The 17,529-nt window shown below is 46.8% G+C and overlaps 1 protein-coding gene across 1 annotated transcript; it reads left to right on the plus strand.

The window, feature by feature from the left end:
- Nucleotides 1-892: 892 nt before the first annotated feature.
- On the plus strand, nucleotides 893-16,663 carry Shisal2a (shisa like 2A). Its single transcript, XM_021159221.2, has 3 exons — nucleotides 893-1,074; nucleotides 6,788-6,927; nucleotides 16,416-16,663. Exons 1-3 carry the CDS (start codon nucleotides 893-895, stop codon nucleotides 16,661-16,663), a joined length of 570 nt encoding a protein of 189 aa, XP_021014880.1.
- Nucleotides 16,664-17,529: the final 866 nt, after the last annotated feature.

Raw genomic sequence — 17,529 nt, forward strand, 5'->3', positions numbered from 1 at the left:
AGAACACTGTCCTTGTAGGCTAGGAACAAGTTGTGAAGGTTGGCAACCCCTAATTGAGGTGGGGGTAAAGGCTTATTCCTGAGACAATTGCTTCATTGTCCTTGGCCAAGAGCAGGGAGTGCTAAGAGTGTGTGTGAACATTGTGTGTCAAAGTGAGAGCAGGAGAGGAAAAGAAAGGTAAGGACATTAGCAATCAAGACTTTGAAAATATTACTGGAGGGCAGGGTGTGGACACACACCCAAAATCCCAGCATTTGGGAGTTGGAAGCCAGTCATCAAGACATCCAGGCCAGTGTGGAATACACGAGGCCCACTGGTAAAGAGGTTTGTTGAGAGTCAGCCAGACAACAGGGTTGAAATCCCATGAGCTAAGGAGCCTGGGGAAATGACTTGTCACTGATTCCTCAGCTGCCGTCTATACAATGAAAACCCTGGTCTTCAGGTTGCTTTGCCAGTTAAATGGAGTATTATTCATCAACCCCAGAGGACCCCATTCTGCCAGTCTCCTGCGTAGCACACAGCTGCCCAGAGAAGGGTCCTGGCGGCCCGCACGGTGGTACCTCGCTCAGGCGAAAGCCTCAAATATCCACCTTGCCTCTCTGGCTGTCGCGTTGGTATCTCGGCAGCCGGGGCGAGGAGGCAGCCCCTCCCCGGACTGGGTCCCCGCGTGCACCCCTGCCTCCGCGCCCGCGCACCTGACCACCGGGTCCTCGGGCGCCCCGTCCTCACCGCGCGCCTCCGCGCCTTTCGCCGTGTCTTTCTCTGCAGCGCCTCTACCTGCGCACTTCCCTGCCCGCCTGGCCCTCAGGCTCTTCCTCAGGATCCCCTGGGTCTCCGGCCGCTGTCTCTCGCTCACCCGCTGTCCGTCCGTCCGGGGGACCAAGGAGGCGCGATGAGCGGCGCCTGCTCGAGCTACGTGAGCGCTGAGCAGGAGGTGGTGCGTGGCTTCAGCTGCCCGCTGCCAGGGGGCGAAGCGGCTGCTGTCTTCTGCTGTGGCTTCCGCGACCACAAGTACTGCTGCGACGACCCGCACAGCTTCTTCCCCTACGAGCACAACTACATGTGGTGGCTCAGGTACAGGCCCTGGCCCTAACCTCACCTTGAACCCCTTCTCCCATCTTAGCCCCCTAGCCCACCTGCAGGTCAGCCTCTTGGAAGCCTCCACCTTCATCTAAGTGCCCTTCCTTCAAATCATCCTTACTCCTCACTGATCTTACTCTAACTTTGTACCACATCAAACCCTTAAAGTCCCATCTCAACTCCTTCTTCATCCTGACCCCAACCATTATTTAGAACCCCACTTGAACCTGACCAGCACTACCCCCAAAGCACTCATTCTGTCCCTATTCTGAACTTCATTCTGCCATCACTCTCAGCATAATCTCAAATCACAAGCCAACCCTCACCCTAACAGCAAATACTATCTTCAGACGTACAGAGGAATCCCTAACTCTACCCTTAGGCCTCACCCCAGCGCTGAGCTCTGGATGCTGTTCCGGGTACCAGCACAGTCCCAAGCCCAGCTTTATGAATTCCCTATTACTACTGCAATCCTAACCTGCCTCAGCCTCCTCCTCAAGCCTGCCTGTAAACTGTCTCAGCTGTTTACCCACAACTTGACTTTAATGGGCTTTAGACCTACATCCAAACCACAACCTCAAACCTTTATCCTCACCTGATGCTCCAACCCAACCCCATCTCAGCCCAGCCTCAGCCCTTCCTACCCTCTCACTCTCTTTACTGGACACTTATACTTGAGTCCTGGGGGTGTACTCTATGCTCATAAACCTGGAGGTCAAGGCTTCCTGCAAGTTCAGTGTGACACAGTGGCATAATGCCACAGCAGAGACCAGTTCCAACCATTTTAATAGTGGGGTTTGGGTGCAAATATTTCATTTTCCCTGGCCGTTCAGAAACTGGGTTGCTTGGGCCAACTCTGACAATCCTGAAACCTAAGTATGGAGATGGCAGACAGTAGGTCTTAATCCCTCTGAATTCCCAAAGGGACCCAGAAAGTAGAGCCTGATCCTCCCCCTGCTCTGGGAAAGAGGTGTCAGCAAAACTGGGGTTGTCCATGGAGAGTTTTCTATCCCTAACAGTACACAAGCAGAAGACTGTGTGCTTTCCTGGTCTTCCTGGCTCTTTATCTACCTGAGGGAAATGACCGATCATTGTCTCCATTTCTGATTAAGGCAGAGACCAGCACCAAAGGAGAGACAAAAGCAACTAGATATACGCCAATTACAACTACAAAGATGGCTTTTTCTAAGATGTCCAACCTGCAATCCCAAAACATTTTCAAATGACAAGGGTATCATATCCTGCACATTTGGCTGGTGTCTAAACACCCAAGAAACCATGCTAATTTTTGTTTGTTCCCATGTATTCATCCATTCACTACAATCTTGGCTACAGGGTCTTTGTGCAAGGCACTGAGGACACAGAAATCAATTATTCCCTGCAAGAGGACTTTGCCTTCTTGTTGGAGAAGCCAACCCAGGACCTTGGGCATATTATAGACAAGTGCGCTAAGACTGAGTGTATTTCCAACCTCCTACTCTCTTTAGAGCAACCTCCCTAATACTTCCACTCTTTAGTACAGATCCTTGTGTTGTGGTGACCCCCAGCCATAAAATTAGTTCATTGTTTCTTCATAAGTGTAATTTTTGCTACTGCTGTGAATCATAATGTAAATATCTGTGTTTTTTGGTGGTTTTAGGTGACCCCTTATGAAAGGGTCATTTGACCCACAAAGGGCTCGTGACCCACAGGTTGAGAAACTGATTTAATGACAGATGCCTTACTTAAGTGAATAGTACAGTATCTGTTGACATCTCACTGTGTGTTTAGAATGGAGGTAAGAGCTGAAGGAAGATGATACTGTCTGTTCAGAACATGGTGCAAACCTTGGCTCTCTCTTACCTGCTTGTGAATTGGAAAAGTTGTTAAATCTCATGGACTCTTTTTTTTTTCCTTAACTTTAAAATGGCAGTTATAGATACCCCATGATGGTTCACACTTGTGATCCCAGCCCTTGTGAGACTTGAGGCATTAAGACTATGGGTAATGTTGAGGGAGTCAGGGATACGTAGTGAGTTCCAGGCCAGCCTTAAGTATACAATGAGATCCTGTCTCAAAGATAAATTAAATTATCTTAATTTAAATTATAAATTAAAAAGCCGGGCGTGGTGGCGCACACCTTTAATCCCAGCACTCGGGAGGCAGAGGCAAGTGGATTTCTGAGTTCGAAGCTAGCCTGGTCTACACAGTGAGTTCCAGAACAGCCAGGGCTATACAGAGAAACCCTGTCTGGAAAAAACAAAAACAAAAACAAACAAACAAAGGAATAAATAAAAAATGTGAAGAGTTAATTAATGCTCAACTTACAGAAGACAGTGTAAGGAGGGGTGACTCGGTGTGCGATGCGTGTGAAGGTCTAGGGTTCCCCTTTCCATCTGTGTGAGACAAAAAGCTCAGAGCTTGGAAGTGACCTCGGCCTTCTAGCCTATCACAGACCAGATTGAGAGACTTAGGGCAGGCTACAGGCTTCCACCCATACACAGCCTAAACCATTTCTCCATTCTATAGATGGAAAGACTTAAGAGGCTACGTTATTACTGGGTGTACCCCAGAGAGAAGTGGCGGAGCTGAGATGGAAACTTGGGCGTGTCTGATCTCAAACCCAGGCTTGTCCTGTTCAACATCTGTCTGAATGCTTCCTGGCTCCTTACAGCTGATGTACTCAGCTCTCTCCCCTAGAAAGTGACACCATTGTCTTCTGATGCAGTGCTGGCCCTTATGATGCAAAGATGAGTAACCCCCTGTGTCTCCCACCCCCAACTGGTCGGCCCTTCCTCTTTTATCACTCTCTTATCTACTCACTTCTTGTGACTCTCCCCGTTGCCTTGGAAACCTCCCTGTGGAATGCATTAGTGGCTTAAACAGGTTTTAATAGAGGGTTGAATAGGGAGATCTCTAAGGTCAGATCTTATATGAGCATGACCCCAAAAGTAGCTGGAAGGTTACAGTATGTGAAGTGACTTCCTGGGTTCTTTTGTGTGGGGGTGTGGTTGGGTGTGGGTGCTGTGCATGCATGTATGCCTGTGCACCGAATGCACACAATTCCTGCAGAGGTCGGAGGAGGGTGACTGATCCCCTGCTACTGGAGTAACAAAAGGCTGTGAACTGTCATGTGTGCGCTGGGGACAGAAAGCTGGTCCTCTGGCCGAGCAGCTAGTGCTTTTAATGGCTCAGCCTACTTCCTGGGTTCTAACACAACATGGTTTATAATTGCAATGCATGGAGCGGAGGGTCCTAGGGCAACTGGCTGATTGGTGTGCTCTGAACTCTCAGTATGGAGACCTTATTTTCTCCAAATTTCATTTGGTCCTATTTCATGACATCTCATTCTTGCAAGCGTAAGTCTCCAGGTGAGCGCAGTATCCTTAAGAGAGAGTGTTTGAGGGGGACGCCATCTTTAAAAGCCAACCATCTCAGACTGAGAAGACACCCCATGGAGAAGCGGCTGCTGTAAGTGCACCATCTGGCCCAGTTGTCAAAACCTCCTTCTGTCTTCTTACTGCCGGGATGTGAGCCAGAAGGCAGTAGCCTCAGTGAAGGTCAGAGTTGGTGGTTAGGTACCAGGGACACTGCACCCTTGTGGGCCACCTGGTGAGACTGAAGGGCAGAGCTGGTAGTCAGGTACTGCAAACACCCTCTTTCTGGACTCATTCGGCCACCCGGTGAGATGGGCACCTTCACAAATGAGGATCAGAAAAAACAAGGAGATGTTTCCCCTTCTGTATGGCAGAATCAGGTTTCAAACTTTGGAAAGAGCCTGCTCTGGAAGCCCTAGTGCCGCTTGAGGCTTTCTCAGGGTCGCAGTGGGTCTTTGTCTCTCAGAGCCAGCACAGAGAAACCTCCTAAGTGCAGAGGCCTCTAGTTTGGTTTCTGTGCAGAGCAGGACTCTTGATGCCATGGAAAGGCACCTCTCTGCCCTGTGCTAATCTCTCCTCAAGAGGAAACTACCCCTTCTGCAGGCAGTGCCTCCCCAGCAGACAGCTCTGATCATTTTAAGTCCATCTGGTACTGAAATAAGGCTTTTCCTCTCAGAGTGCTGTCTTTCCTATGCTGTATCCCCAGTCCTCAGATAGACATGGTCCAGGGATGTTGTACTTCTGAGTTAGCATTTGCGCCCTAATTCACTTCTAGTGTGGAACACATCCTCCAGTCTTCTCCACATTCCACAAAAGTTCTCCTTTAGAGGCTACTTTCCCATCCTGGTGCACATAAATCATAAATGGCTCTCACAAAGTGTAACTTCCTTATCTGTACATGGGTCAACCAGCTGTCGAACAATAAGTGATCTCAAATGAGAAAACTATTGTGGTTTTTTTTTTTTAATGTGTGTGTTTGTATGTGTGTGTGTAGACATGTATACACAGAGGCATGTGCATGTGCCAGCAGTCAACCTCACATGTGATTCTCCAGAACACCAACCGGTTCCTTTGAGGCAAGGTCTCCCTCTCATTAGCCTTGAGGTCACCAGTTCGGCTAGACTGGCTGGCTAGTGGCCCCCAGGGATTCTCCTGTCTCCATCTCTGTAGTGCTTGGGGTACAAGTGTGTAGTACCATCACGTGAGCACCTCTTCTGAGTATTGATCTTGCAAGTCGAACAAGCACTTCACCAAATGAGCTATCTCCCTGGCCCAAGATAACTGTTCTAAGTATTGACAGGAGCTAAAAAAAAAAAAAAAAAAAAAAAAAAAAAAAAAAAAAACAACCAAACACCACCAGGTATTCAATATGGAAAATGTGGGGAAGGACGAAAGAAACAAAGGATTAAGAAAGGGGAGCTGGAGTGTTTGTGCTCTAAGATGAAGAGCTGATGGCAAATAGCCTTTTGGTGTTTGTTTGGTTTCTTAGACAGGGTCTCTCTATGCAGCCCTGGCTATTGTAGAATTTACTATGTAGACCAGGCTGGCCTTGAAATCAGAGCTTCCCCTGTCTCTGCCTGGGATTAAAGGCATGTGCCATTACATCCGACTGAATAGTCTTTATGGAAGTGATCCCAGAAAACATTGGTAGATGGTGGGAAAACGAGGCAGAAAAAAATAGCAAGAATAGTTATGCTACAAGCAAGTCACACTGAGGTAACCAGCGCTGAGCCTCTGCTGGTCACCATACAATGTATGGTGTTATTCAGAGTTATTCCACCAGAGCTGGATACATGTATACCACTGTGCTTGTGGGCTGGTCAAGGAAGGGAAGCATTAATTAATTATCCTATACTTCTGACCTGTTCAATGAGCAGACTGAGTTTTGTTCTAGATCTAAGAAAGTCCTCAGGCAAAGAGATGCTGGCAACTGAAACCCTGCACTGAATATTCCACAATGATAGGACTCAAGGGGATGTGGCCAGGACATCTACAGCCTAGATTACACCTAGAGGCAGCTTGGTAATAGTTTGCAATATTTGCCTCCAACCTTATGTTTATATATGTTTAGTTAAGTTTGGGCTGAGCTTTGTGTCTAGTAATGCATTGCTATTTTCACTTTATATTCTTGTGAGAATATATTTACACATGTGTATGTGTTTGTGTGTGCGCATGTAATTGTTGGTATGGGGGGGTCACATACACATAGACACCAGAAGATGACTCCCATTGATATTCCTCAGTGAGCTACACGAGGGGGAAGATTGGAGCTGGGTCCTACCACTCACACTTGGGTAGCATGCTGCCTCCCCAAGCCCAGCACTCGGCTCACTGTTCTCTTCTGTCTCCAGCATCGGAGCGCTCGTAGGCCTGTCCACAGCAGCCGTGGTCCTTCTGGCCTTCCTCATCACTGCCTGTGTGCTCTGCTACCTGTTCATCAGCTCAAAGCCTCACACCAAGCTGGACCCCGGCTTAAGCTTGCAGACAACAGGTAAGAAAGAAGCGGCACGATGTCCTTGTAAGGGACAAGCTCAAACCTTTCCTTGTGGGAGAGAGATAATTAGAACTGGGGTCTGGATGGCCAGGTGTGGGAGAGCATCTTCTGTTTGTTTGTTTGTTTGTTTGCTTGTTTGTTTGTTTGTTTGTTTTTCAAAGCAGGGTTTCTCTGTGTAGCCCTGGCTGTCCTGAAACTCACAGAGAGTCACCTGGATGAGCACACTTTCAATCCCAGCTTTTTGGGGGCAGGGGTCCCCCCACCCCTGAGTAATCAGATCTCTGTGAGAGATTGAGCCAGCCTGGTCTACACAGTAAGATCCTGTCTTAAGGGAGGAAAAAGAAAGAGAAAGAAAAGACAAAGAAACAAAAACAAAGGAAGAAAAAAAGAAAGGAGAGGAAGAAATGAGACTAGAGCATTCACCTTATGAGTGTTCTGGAACATTCACACTTCTCAGGAAGTCTGTGAGCTGGACATTGCAGACCCCTCACGTGCCCTTCAGGTGACCTTCAAGGGACTCTTATCAGATCTTTATCAGAGTCTCTAAAGTCATCAGCAGTCTCACACAAAGATTAAGCATGGATGGCTTTTCTAAGACGGTGTTTTCATCCTAGCCTTAGGGAGTGTAAACTGATTTTCATATTATCCCAAAACAAAACAGAGCTAATAAGACACACTTGCTGTTTTTCAAAAATCAACATTTGGTCAGAAGCTGGAAACAGTACTTTGTTCTTCATAATCTGCTGTACTCATCCCTTCATTCTCGTGGGCCATAGAGAACCTCAGAGGGAACCAAAAAAGGAGTGTTACCTTTTCCTAAGTCCCAACGGAACACTTTATAACCTCTGACAAGGAACTGTTTAGAATCCAAGTTGGTGTTGGCCAAAGAGTTCTCAGTACAGTTGAGTGAACAGCAGCCAGGGTGGGTGTTGTCTGCACCTCACAGTTGAGAGAATCAAGGTGGAACGAGGGCTGGAAGCTCCCTCACGGAGTCATGGAGTCATGGCTGACAGGGGAAATGAGGCCCAGTCCGTGCCTCTCTTACCAGAGCTGCACTCTTCTGCCCACTGCTTGTGCAAGCGTGTGAGTGCAACACTGCCTGATACCATTATGCATCCGCTTCTATCAGTGTTGATGAGGCCAACAGAGGAGGGAAGGCAGGGTGGGGCAGACAATAGGAAGAGGTGCAGCCAGGACTGAATGAGTAACAGGGTCACTCTTGGGGATGCATTCTTAGGGAACAGGGCCAGGAAGGTAGGAGGGGTACTCAAAAGACAGAGCATCAGGCAGGTAGAAGGGTTGGTGGGTAATACCTCGGCGGGAGATGGAGAGGGCGGAGTGCTGTTTGTAAGAGATTCATTTCCTAATTTACAAAGGCAACAAGCACCAGCCCTTCTAGGATCCTGAAGATGCTTGAGAGTGGAAAGGTTCATCTGGCTGCCTATGGAGTCAGGAATAGGAAGCAAAACTGAGCAGAAGAACAAGTTGACAACTTTGCCTAAGTCAAATACAAATGTCTGGTCTATCTACAAAGTGAGTTCCAGGACAGCCAGGGCTACCTGTCTCGAAAAAAACAAACAAACAAACAAACAAACAAACAAACAAAAATGATACAAGACATTATATATGAAGTTTAGAAACAAGGAGAGGCTACAAATATTTTGTATGTATGTGTTCATGCCTGCACACGTGGTGTGGAGTTTTGCCTGTGTGCGTACACATGTAGAAGCATCTATTCTCATAGTCCACCCTATTCTCAGGTCATATATTCTTAACTTACCTACTTGCTAAAATGTATTTGTAACCTCAAAAATCAATATTTGAAGTACGTATGAGGTTATTACAGATTGAGTGTGTAGCGTGACAAAAATCTGAGGGGCACATGCTCCCAGATACTGTCAATCAAAGCTGTACTCTGTAAGCATGTTTCCTCTTTGTGTCTGTGTAGAACCATTCTGCTCCTTGTTTGTGAGGTTCAGGGATAGTGTCCCCATTGAAATGCCTCCGGATACAGTTCTGCAGTGCTGTCTAATGCCCCCAAGCATTAAAAGACTATGCTATACTTTGTGAAGAACATAGGGTGCTAAATGTCTACACATGTGTTACAAGCATTGGGTATGATTCAATGTTAATAAACCAAAAATATATATAAAATCATGGAACTGGGGAGATGGCTGCTCTTCCAGAGGGCCTGGGTTGGATTTCCCAGCACCTACATGGCAGTTCACAACTGTCTATAACTTCAGTGCCAGGGGATTTGATACCTTTTTCTGTTCTCCTAGAACATCTGGCATATACATGGTACACAGACATACAAACAGGCAAAACACACATAAACATAAAAATAAACATTTTTAAAAGAAGGATATATTAAATCAGTTGTCTTTAATCAATAGCACATAAAACCAAAGTTAGGTGTTGATGGTTTGAAAAAAAATATCATGGCCAAAGGCACACAGAACCCTCATCTTATATTCTCCCTGGAAAGAACTCACTCTGCAACCAAGCCAACAGTCATTAAACAACATATATGTCACATGACCTTGAGCTCCTGAGCCTCCTTCCTCCAACCCCACGTTACCCCCAAGCCTGGCAATGTTTTAGTGTTTGCTACCTCAGTGCTTATAGTAAGGTTATAGCGCACAACTACATAACTTCTGTGTATATGCAGGACTAACCGCATGTAAAAGAAGATGGGACTGATGGCCAGAATATAGAAACACATCTTTAAACAGGTCAGAAAAGTGTAACAATAACAACATAAAAGCCCAGCACAAGCCTGGTGTGGTAGTGCAAGCCTATAATACCTTCCCTTGAGAAATAGAAATAGGAGGATCAATAACTTACTGTTGCCCTTGGTTCCATATCAAGTTTGAGGCCATAAGACTATCTCAAACAAACAAAGAGCCCCAACAACAAAATTCAAAGTGCAAAAGGAAAGAGTATCAGCCTCAATATCAGGATAGTGCAACTTAAGAATGTTAGACCTGGGCTGGTGAGATGGCTCAGTGGGTAAGAGCACCCGACTGCTCTTCTGAAGGTCCAGAGTTCAAATCCCAGCAACCACATGGTGGCTTACAACCATCCCTAATGAGACCTGACGCCCTCTTCTGGTGTGTCTGAAGACAGCTACAGTGTACTTACTTATAATAATAAATAAATCTTTTAAAAAAAAAAAAAAGAATGTTAGACCCTTCGGACTGGTGAGATGCTCGGAAGGTCTTGCTGAGCAAGCCTGACAAGAGAGTTCAATCCCTGGGACCCACATAAAGATAGAAGAGAACTGACTCCAGAGAACTGTGTCTGATCTCCACTTACACCATGGCTCATGTACTCACACACAATGAAATTATTATCATTATTGTTATTATTTATTATTATTTTGAAGAAAGGAATGATTTTTTTTTTCGAGACAGGGTTTCTCTGTGTAACCCTGGCTGTCCTGAAACTCACTCTGTAGACCAGGCTGGCCTTGAACTCAAAAATCTGCCTGCCTCTGCCTCTCGAGTGCTGGGATCAAGGCGTGTGCCATCACGCTGGCTTTATCTTTTTATTTTTTAAGGGACACTGGTGCTGGAGAGATGGAGTCACAGTTGAGAGATGGCTAAGCATTTCCAGAGGACCCAGATTCAATCCCCAGCACCCACATGGCACCTCACAACCACCTCTAGTTCCAGGGCATCTGACACCCTAGGAGGGTGCTATGCACACATAATGCACCAACATATATACAAGCAAACTAGCATACACTTAAAAAAAGATGAAGAAAGAAAGAAATCTTCAAATCAATAAAAAGGACATTGACAAAAAAAATCAGAAATGAGTTCAATTAATAACTCAAAAGTGGGAGGGAAGTGGATAATATCACATACTGATGGCAGGAGTACAATTGCTTACACTACTTTGTAGAGCAATCTGGCAATCCCTCCTTTCACTAAAAACATGTATGTCCTGTAATGCAGTAGTTCTATGTCTACAGATGATCTGTCCTTGAGAAGTAGCAGGACAGCCTGTCACAGAGGAAACCAACTAAAAGTTTATCCGTACAAGCTAAACTGGCAGCTGGCATGCTAAAGAGCCGTGCTGGCATTACAGGGACAAACCAACCCTGAGTGGACTATCATAGTAGTCCTTTTTGTTTTTTCCCATGGTAACTGAGCAGGGACAGTTATGATACTTTCATTGTACAGATGAGGAAACTGAGCTTCAAAGTCATCTAGTGAGTGACTCATCAGCTCTATCTCAACTCCTGTTGCTGCGAAAGGGAAACCCTTCTCCTGTACCATATACTCTTAGAAGATGCTCCTGAACCAATCTTCCAGACTGCCCCAGTGAGGTTAGCATCACTCATGCACAGCTGTGGCAGCGGGTCTCAGAGATGCAGGATGAGACCCAAAGGGTCTCAGCTTGTAAATTGTGGTCCTGAGATTCCAAAGTGTCTGTCTGTCTGTCTGTCTGTCTCTCAAGTCCTGCTCTCTTTCATACCATCAAGCCTGGACTGTGGCTGCTCCAGGTCTCCCTGGGCCTCCCTGCGCCCATCCAGCCTTTCTGGCTTAGAGTCACATAGCTCATCCTTGATCATGTAGATGGATGCCACCTTCCTGCTTCTCCATGCCCAGCCACCACCCAAGTTATTTCGTCACTGAGGTTTGGAACAGCACATGCTCTTGCTTTTTGTTTCTTAGTTTGTGAAGATGGAAAGTGTGTCTGCTGACCTTTTACTAGATGATTGCTTCTGCTTCTCTGCCTGTTATAGCTCTCGTCTCGCAGTCTTCATTGTGCTGCCCTTTCCTTCCCTCTGGACCCCACTGCGTTGGGCTAGAATCAGCTGAGATGACTTGTGAGCCCACTGTTTTGCATTTACCAGATCTTTCCCACTTTATAGACTCCCGCTTCCATTTGCTTTGCTGTCTTGCTCTTCAGGAAGACAGGACAGATTATGGCTCCCATTTTACAGGAGAAAAAGAGCAAGAGTTGGCAGGGGATGTGACCAAGTCCTCACAGATAGTGAGCTTGAGTGTGTTTGGAATGCCAACCAGATCTCCCAGGCTTCAGAGTAGAATCACTGCAATGTGAGGGAGTGTGTGTGTATCTGTCTGTCTGTCTGTCTGTCTGTCTGTCTGTCTGTCTCTCTTTCTGCCTGTCCTTATCTCTCTGAATGGTGGAGCAAGAGTGGTGTGACAGGTGCCTTGACAAGTGACCAGGAAAAACCCACTTTGGACACAGTTTCCTTCCGGTACCCTCACCCCACCCCACCCCGCACTCCCTGTCCCCATCCATCTGCCAAACCTGACAGGCAACAGAGACAAAATCTTTTCCTCTTCCCTTCCCTCCCTTCCTTCTTTCCATGCCTCCTTGTGCTGGGGATCTAATGCAAGGCCTCACATGTGCAAAGCCACACTGTCTCTCAGAGACAATCTCCCATACAGCCACAGTAAATTCCTTAGCAGAGTTCTTTGTGAGAAACCAGCTAGATGGAAAGGGTGGCTGAGGTCCTGCTGTGGTGTTCTGCCTGTACTGGGGACTTCAAGCACTTAACTGGCTCCACTTCTCTGGCAGGTGGCTGTTATCTACTCTGTTTTGAGTCCATACAAGTGAAGTGAGAACAGAAATGGTGTCCCAACCCATGCCTGGTTAATGAGACCAGAGAAATCAAAATTAAACGAGCTTTCATTTTCCTCTGGAAGGAGGTTGTTAATTACCCATTCTCTAGGTCCGGAACCCCAGGGATCCGGATATCAGTTCCCTCCCATGTTCTTGGCATACAGGAAGGATGCTGGAACCCAGAGAGGAGCAGTCATCCACTCAAGTCCCCAGGCTAGCTTGTGGTCTGGTTGGGTCTTGGCCTTTCAGGCCACAGACATTTCTCAACAAAGCTGCCCACACTTCATGGTGGTTTCTGTCACCACCCCACTCCCATCCCACCCCACCTTTTAGAGGGCTCAGTCACCCTAGATCCCACTGCTTCTTGATTAAGCACACTTGTAGTGACACCTGTGAATCACAGTGTTAGTCATAGGTGTCACCGATGAGCTAGTTTTGACTCATCTCCAAGCAGGGAAGAACCTGCTCTAAGTTGGTTACCCCAGGCTCATCCCAAGTTCAGACTGTGGACTCCAGGGAGCAAGGTCTGACGACAGAGGTCTTTAGAGAAAGTTGGATAGGTGCTCTGGATTTAATATTGGTTTTCTGTTCTCATGGCAGGCTTCCTCTGATTTTATTTCTTTTTATTGCTTATTTATTTGTGTTTTTTTTAATTGTCTTTTAGTTATGTCTATAGTAGTGTGTCTGTGTGTGGGTTTGTGCCTATGGATATAGCGCCTATGGCAGCCAGAGTGGGCATGGAATTCCCCTGCAGCCGGAGTTATGCACCCTTGTCAGATGCCCAAGGTGGGTGCTGAGAACCTAACTCTGTCCTCTAGAACAGGAACAAGAACTTGTAACTGCTGAACCATTCTGCAGACCTTTGTTTTTGTTTTTTGGGTTTTTTTGGCCATTTAGAGGCCTTTTATTATTATTTTTAATACCTACTAAGCCGTGAATTCATAGGGAACCGACCCCGGCAGTTTAGCCTTCCCTTCGATGACTGGAAGAGATGTGGAATTAACTGGCTCTTCAGTTGAACCCAGGCACCTTTCTCTTGGGTTTCCTTCTTTTTCTGATCATTTCTCTTCTTCGTTCAGAATGCTTTGTTGGCCCTTACAATGCTTCCCGTGTTCAGCCACAGCATCCTGAGTAACACTGTAGAATCTTCCAGTTTGGCCCTGGTATTATCTGTAGGGCACTCCTTTTTGGAACCACCCATTCCTTTGATGTCCCAGTGTTACCTTAATTGCAGATTCATATCTACAGGGACAAAGGACAGCCCCAGGCTTTCTGTGTGGAGAACACATGCCAGGGGCCCCGCCCCTTTCCCTGGTGTTTGTCATCTCTGCGGGTGCCTGGAAGATGGCAGTCTCAGTACAATGTCTCATGGTTTCCTATTAAACAAACTGTTCTCTGGGCCCTAATCTAATCTGTAAAGTAACCTTAGGGAAAAAATTAGAGATGTTTACATGGCTACTGGTTAGTCTGAAATACATAGCATTATCAATTAACACCCCACAGCCCTTTTATTTGTGCTGGGGATTGAACCTACAGGCCTGCATGTGCTAAATGTGTGCTCTACCACTGAGCTACATCCTCAGCCCTAAGTAGCTCTCATCTTAATTAATCTATTATTATTTCTTTGTCTGTGAGTGATATGTGTATATGGTAGTACATGTGCACATTTGTGGGGCACAGGCACATGTGGAGGACAGAGGAGAACTCTGGGCATCCTACCCTATCACTCTCTGTCCGTTTTCCTCAGACAGGATCTCTTGAATCCTGGAACTTGTTGCCTTTTTTTTTTTTTTTTTTTTAAAGCTGGGCTGCCTGAGCAGCAAGTCCCAGCAATCCTCCTGTTTCCACCTCCAACAACTTGGGATGCAGATATAGATGTGTTCGTATCTGGCGACACCCAGCTTTTTTCTCTTTTTACATGAATTCTGGGGATCCAAACTCAGTTCTGCTTGCTGAACTGCACAGCAAGCGCCCTTACCCGCAGAGTCATCTCACCGGTCCTGTTATTTTTCTTTAAAAAAAAAAAATGAATGTTTTTTAGTAGCTGGAACACTGACTCAGCAGTCAGGAGCACTGGTTCCACTTCCAGAGGACCCCAGGTCACCAACATGGTGGCTCAGAACCGTCTGTAATTTAATTCCAAAACTCTTAACTCCCTTTTCTGACCACCCATCTTCAAACCAAAATCTGTGTGTGATGGTTTATACTTGTAAACCCTAAGAAGGCTCGAAAACGTAAAGGAATGGTCCCATTTGGGAACTGGAGAGAATTTTGGTGTGGAAAAGCAAAGTTCTTGAGAGGAGAGTGATCATCATAAGGAAGCTTTGAGCAGATGGGCTATGGGCCAGTCCGTGGGAAGCCTTGACAGCCACCCCGGGGTCACAGGTCAGACAGACACGGGAAGCTTTCAAAGAAGATCAGCTCATGCATGGACTCACTTGACCTTTGATGACTGCCTCTGGTGACTGCTGAGGGCACAGAGCTGAGGAGCCCAGCTGGAGGCTGTTGCAGTTGGTCTGAGCAGAAAGGAAAGCCTGAAGAAGGCAGTAGCTTTGGGGTGGGTGTAGTTCTGGTGAGACCAGCAGCAACCATGAAGAGCTTAGGAGAGAAGGTGTAAGAGCCAATGGCGTTCTGGCTTAAACATTTAATATTTTAAAGGATGCTCAATTGTGTCAAATGCACCTGTGTCAGAGAATATGGATTTTTATTTTAAGAGGGTTTCACTGACCTTGAATTCAGACACCTACCTGCCTCTGCCTCCTAGTTGCTGGGATTAAAGGTGTGCACCACCACTGCCCAAGTGAACATAGGATTCAAACGTCATTCATCCCATGGTCATAGGATGCAGTAACAGAGAGAGGGAGAGGGAGAGGGAGAGGGAGAGGGAGAGGGAGAGGGAGAGGGAGAGGGAGAGGGAGAGGGAGAGGGAGAGGGAGAGGGAGAGGGAGAGGGAGAGGGAGAGGGAGAGGGAGAGGGAGAGGGAGAGGGAGAGGGAGAGGGAGAGGGGGGTAGAGGGGGAGGGAAAATGGGAAAATGATCCCCAGATCAAAGGCCAAGCAAGCTTCCTTCCTAGCTCAGATAAAGATGAAGGAGAGTCGAGAAGAATACAAGAATCTTTGTATTGGGTTGTTTGGGTTGATTTGATTTGATTTTTGAGTTAAGATCTCACTTTGTACCTCAGGGTAGCCACACACTTCTTGGGGTCCTTAAGTTTCTGCTCCCCAGATTTTGGGGATTGGACTACAGGGCTGTGTATCACACAGCTACAATCTGTTCTCTTTCGGCTTTATCATTTTATTTTATGTGTATAAGTGTTTTGCCTATGCGTTTATCTCTTCGCCTCATGCATATCTGGTGCCACAGAGGTCACAAGAAGGCATTGGATCCCCTGGAAATGGAGTTACAAACAGCTTTGAGCCATCATAGGGATGCTAGGGATCAAACCCAGGGCCTCTACAAGACATCAAGTGCTCTTAGCTGCTGAGCCAGCTCTCCCGCGTCTCCAGCTCCCAGACTCTGTTCTTACGGCAGAGAACAGCAGAAGTTTTACACACCAGCATAGCTCCTCTGCGTGTTGACCATGTAGCCAGCCTGTGTCTTCATCTAGAAATGGACTTGTAGTTTTTTAATGGCTTTTTAACCCTCCTATAGATGTGGTGAAGGTCAGCTCTTTCTCTCCTAGCAATCACCTCCCCTGCTCAAGAGAAACATGGGCAGTTCCTACTATGTGATACAGTATATTGTCAACAAATATTTTTTGTAGGAAGACCATGAACACAGTGAGGTACTCAGGAAATAAACAGAGAAATTGGCCATGGGTGTGGCAATGGTGGGGGAGAAAAAGCTGCAGGAGGAAGCTACCTCAGATTGCTGTTTTTCAGGCTCCAAGGAGATGTCACCTGACCACCATGGTTTGAACACGGCAATCCCGATGGAGGTGCCAGGGGTAAGCTCTCCCCAGCAGAGTTCATCCTCGAACACACGTCTGGAAAGCAACAAGAAGCAGACCATGAGCCCCACATGTCTCCCCCAGATCCAGTTCATGGCCACAGTGACTGCTAGCAACATTCCAGGCAGTCCTGACGAGACCTCTGTCCCCACCCCTGGCCCACACGGACCAGTCCCATAAACATCCAATAAACGTCTTTGCATCATTACTTCTGGAGTCTCTTTTTTTGGTGAAAAGGTGGGGATAGGAAGAGCCAAAGACACTTTGGGGCCCAGTAAGATACATGAGGGCTTTGCCTAACAAAAGCACCAAGGTCTTGTTATAGACCCAGCTGTCTTGTTCAGCCTGACCAGCTGAGGACCAACAGAAGTTGGCTGTGAGTCACGTGGGGAGCAGGGTTACTAGCAACAGCATACAATCCAGAAACCTGAGGTAGTGGAGTCTCAGAGAAGCCCTCCTTCTGAAAAGTCCTGACTTGCTTTTCTGTGGTTTCTCTGCCCCAGAGTTGTGTGTGTAAAAGTCCCTGGGACGGGGAGCTGTACTCAGAGGGTAGATTTACTTGCCTACCCTGCCACCTGTCCTGGAGTGAGCCCCTGTTAGGTACACAGTGAGAGGGAACACGACACAAGCCACCATCAGAGTTTCACAGGGGATAAAAGAATGAATAGCCAGGTGGTGGTGGTGTATAACTTTAATCCTGACACTTAGGAGGCAGAGGCAGGAAGATCTGAGTTTGAAGCCAGCCTGGTCTACAGATTAAGTTCCAGGAAAACCTGGGCTACACAGAGAAACCCTATTTCGGAAGAAAAGAAAGAAAGAAAGAAAGAAAGAAAGAAAGAAAGAAAGAAAGAAAGAAAGAAAGAAAGAAAGAAAGAAAGGAAGGAAGAAAGAAAGGAAGAAAGGAAGAAAGAGCGAGCCAGGCTTAGTGGCACATGCTTTTAATCCCAGAACGCAGGAGGGAGAGTGAGTCAGGCAGACAGATGTGAGTTCAAGACCAGCCTGGTCTACAAATTGAGTTGTAGGAACAGCCAGGGCTACACAAAGAA

Source organism: Mus caroli, unplaced genomic scaffold (assembly GCF_978045245.1).
Source record: "Mus caroli unplaced genomic scaffold, Mus_caroli_1 scaffold_6, whole genome shotgun sequence".
In the NCBI taxonomy this organism is placed as follows: Eukaryota; Metazoa; Chordata; class Mammalia; order Rodentia; family Muridae; genus Mus; species Mus caroli.

Excerpts from the sequence above, each read along its gene's own strand:
- Shisal2a (XM_021159221.2), top strand. The coding sequence starts at position 893 with ATGAGCGGCGCCTGCTCGAGCTACGTGAGCGCTGAGCAGGAGGTGGTG. Across the intron at positions 1,075-6,787 it reads AACTACATGTGGTGGCTCAG|CATCGGAGCGCTCGTAGGCC; the intron begins GTACAGGCCCTG and ends TTCTGTCTCCAG. Across the intron at positions 6,928-16,415 it reads CTTAAGCTTGCAGACAACAG|GCTCCAAGGAGATGTCACCT; the intron begins GTAAGAAAGAAG and ends GCTGTTTTTCAG.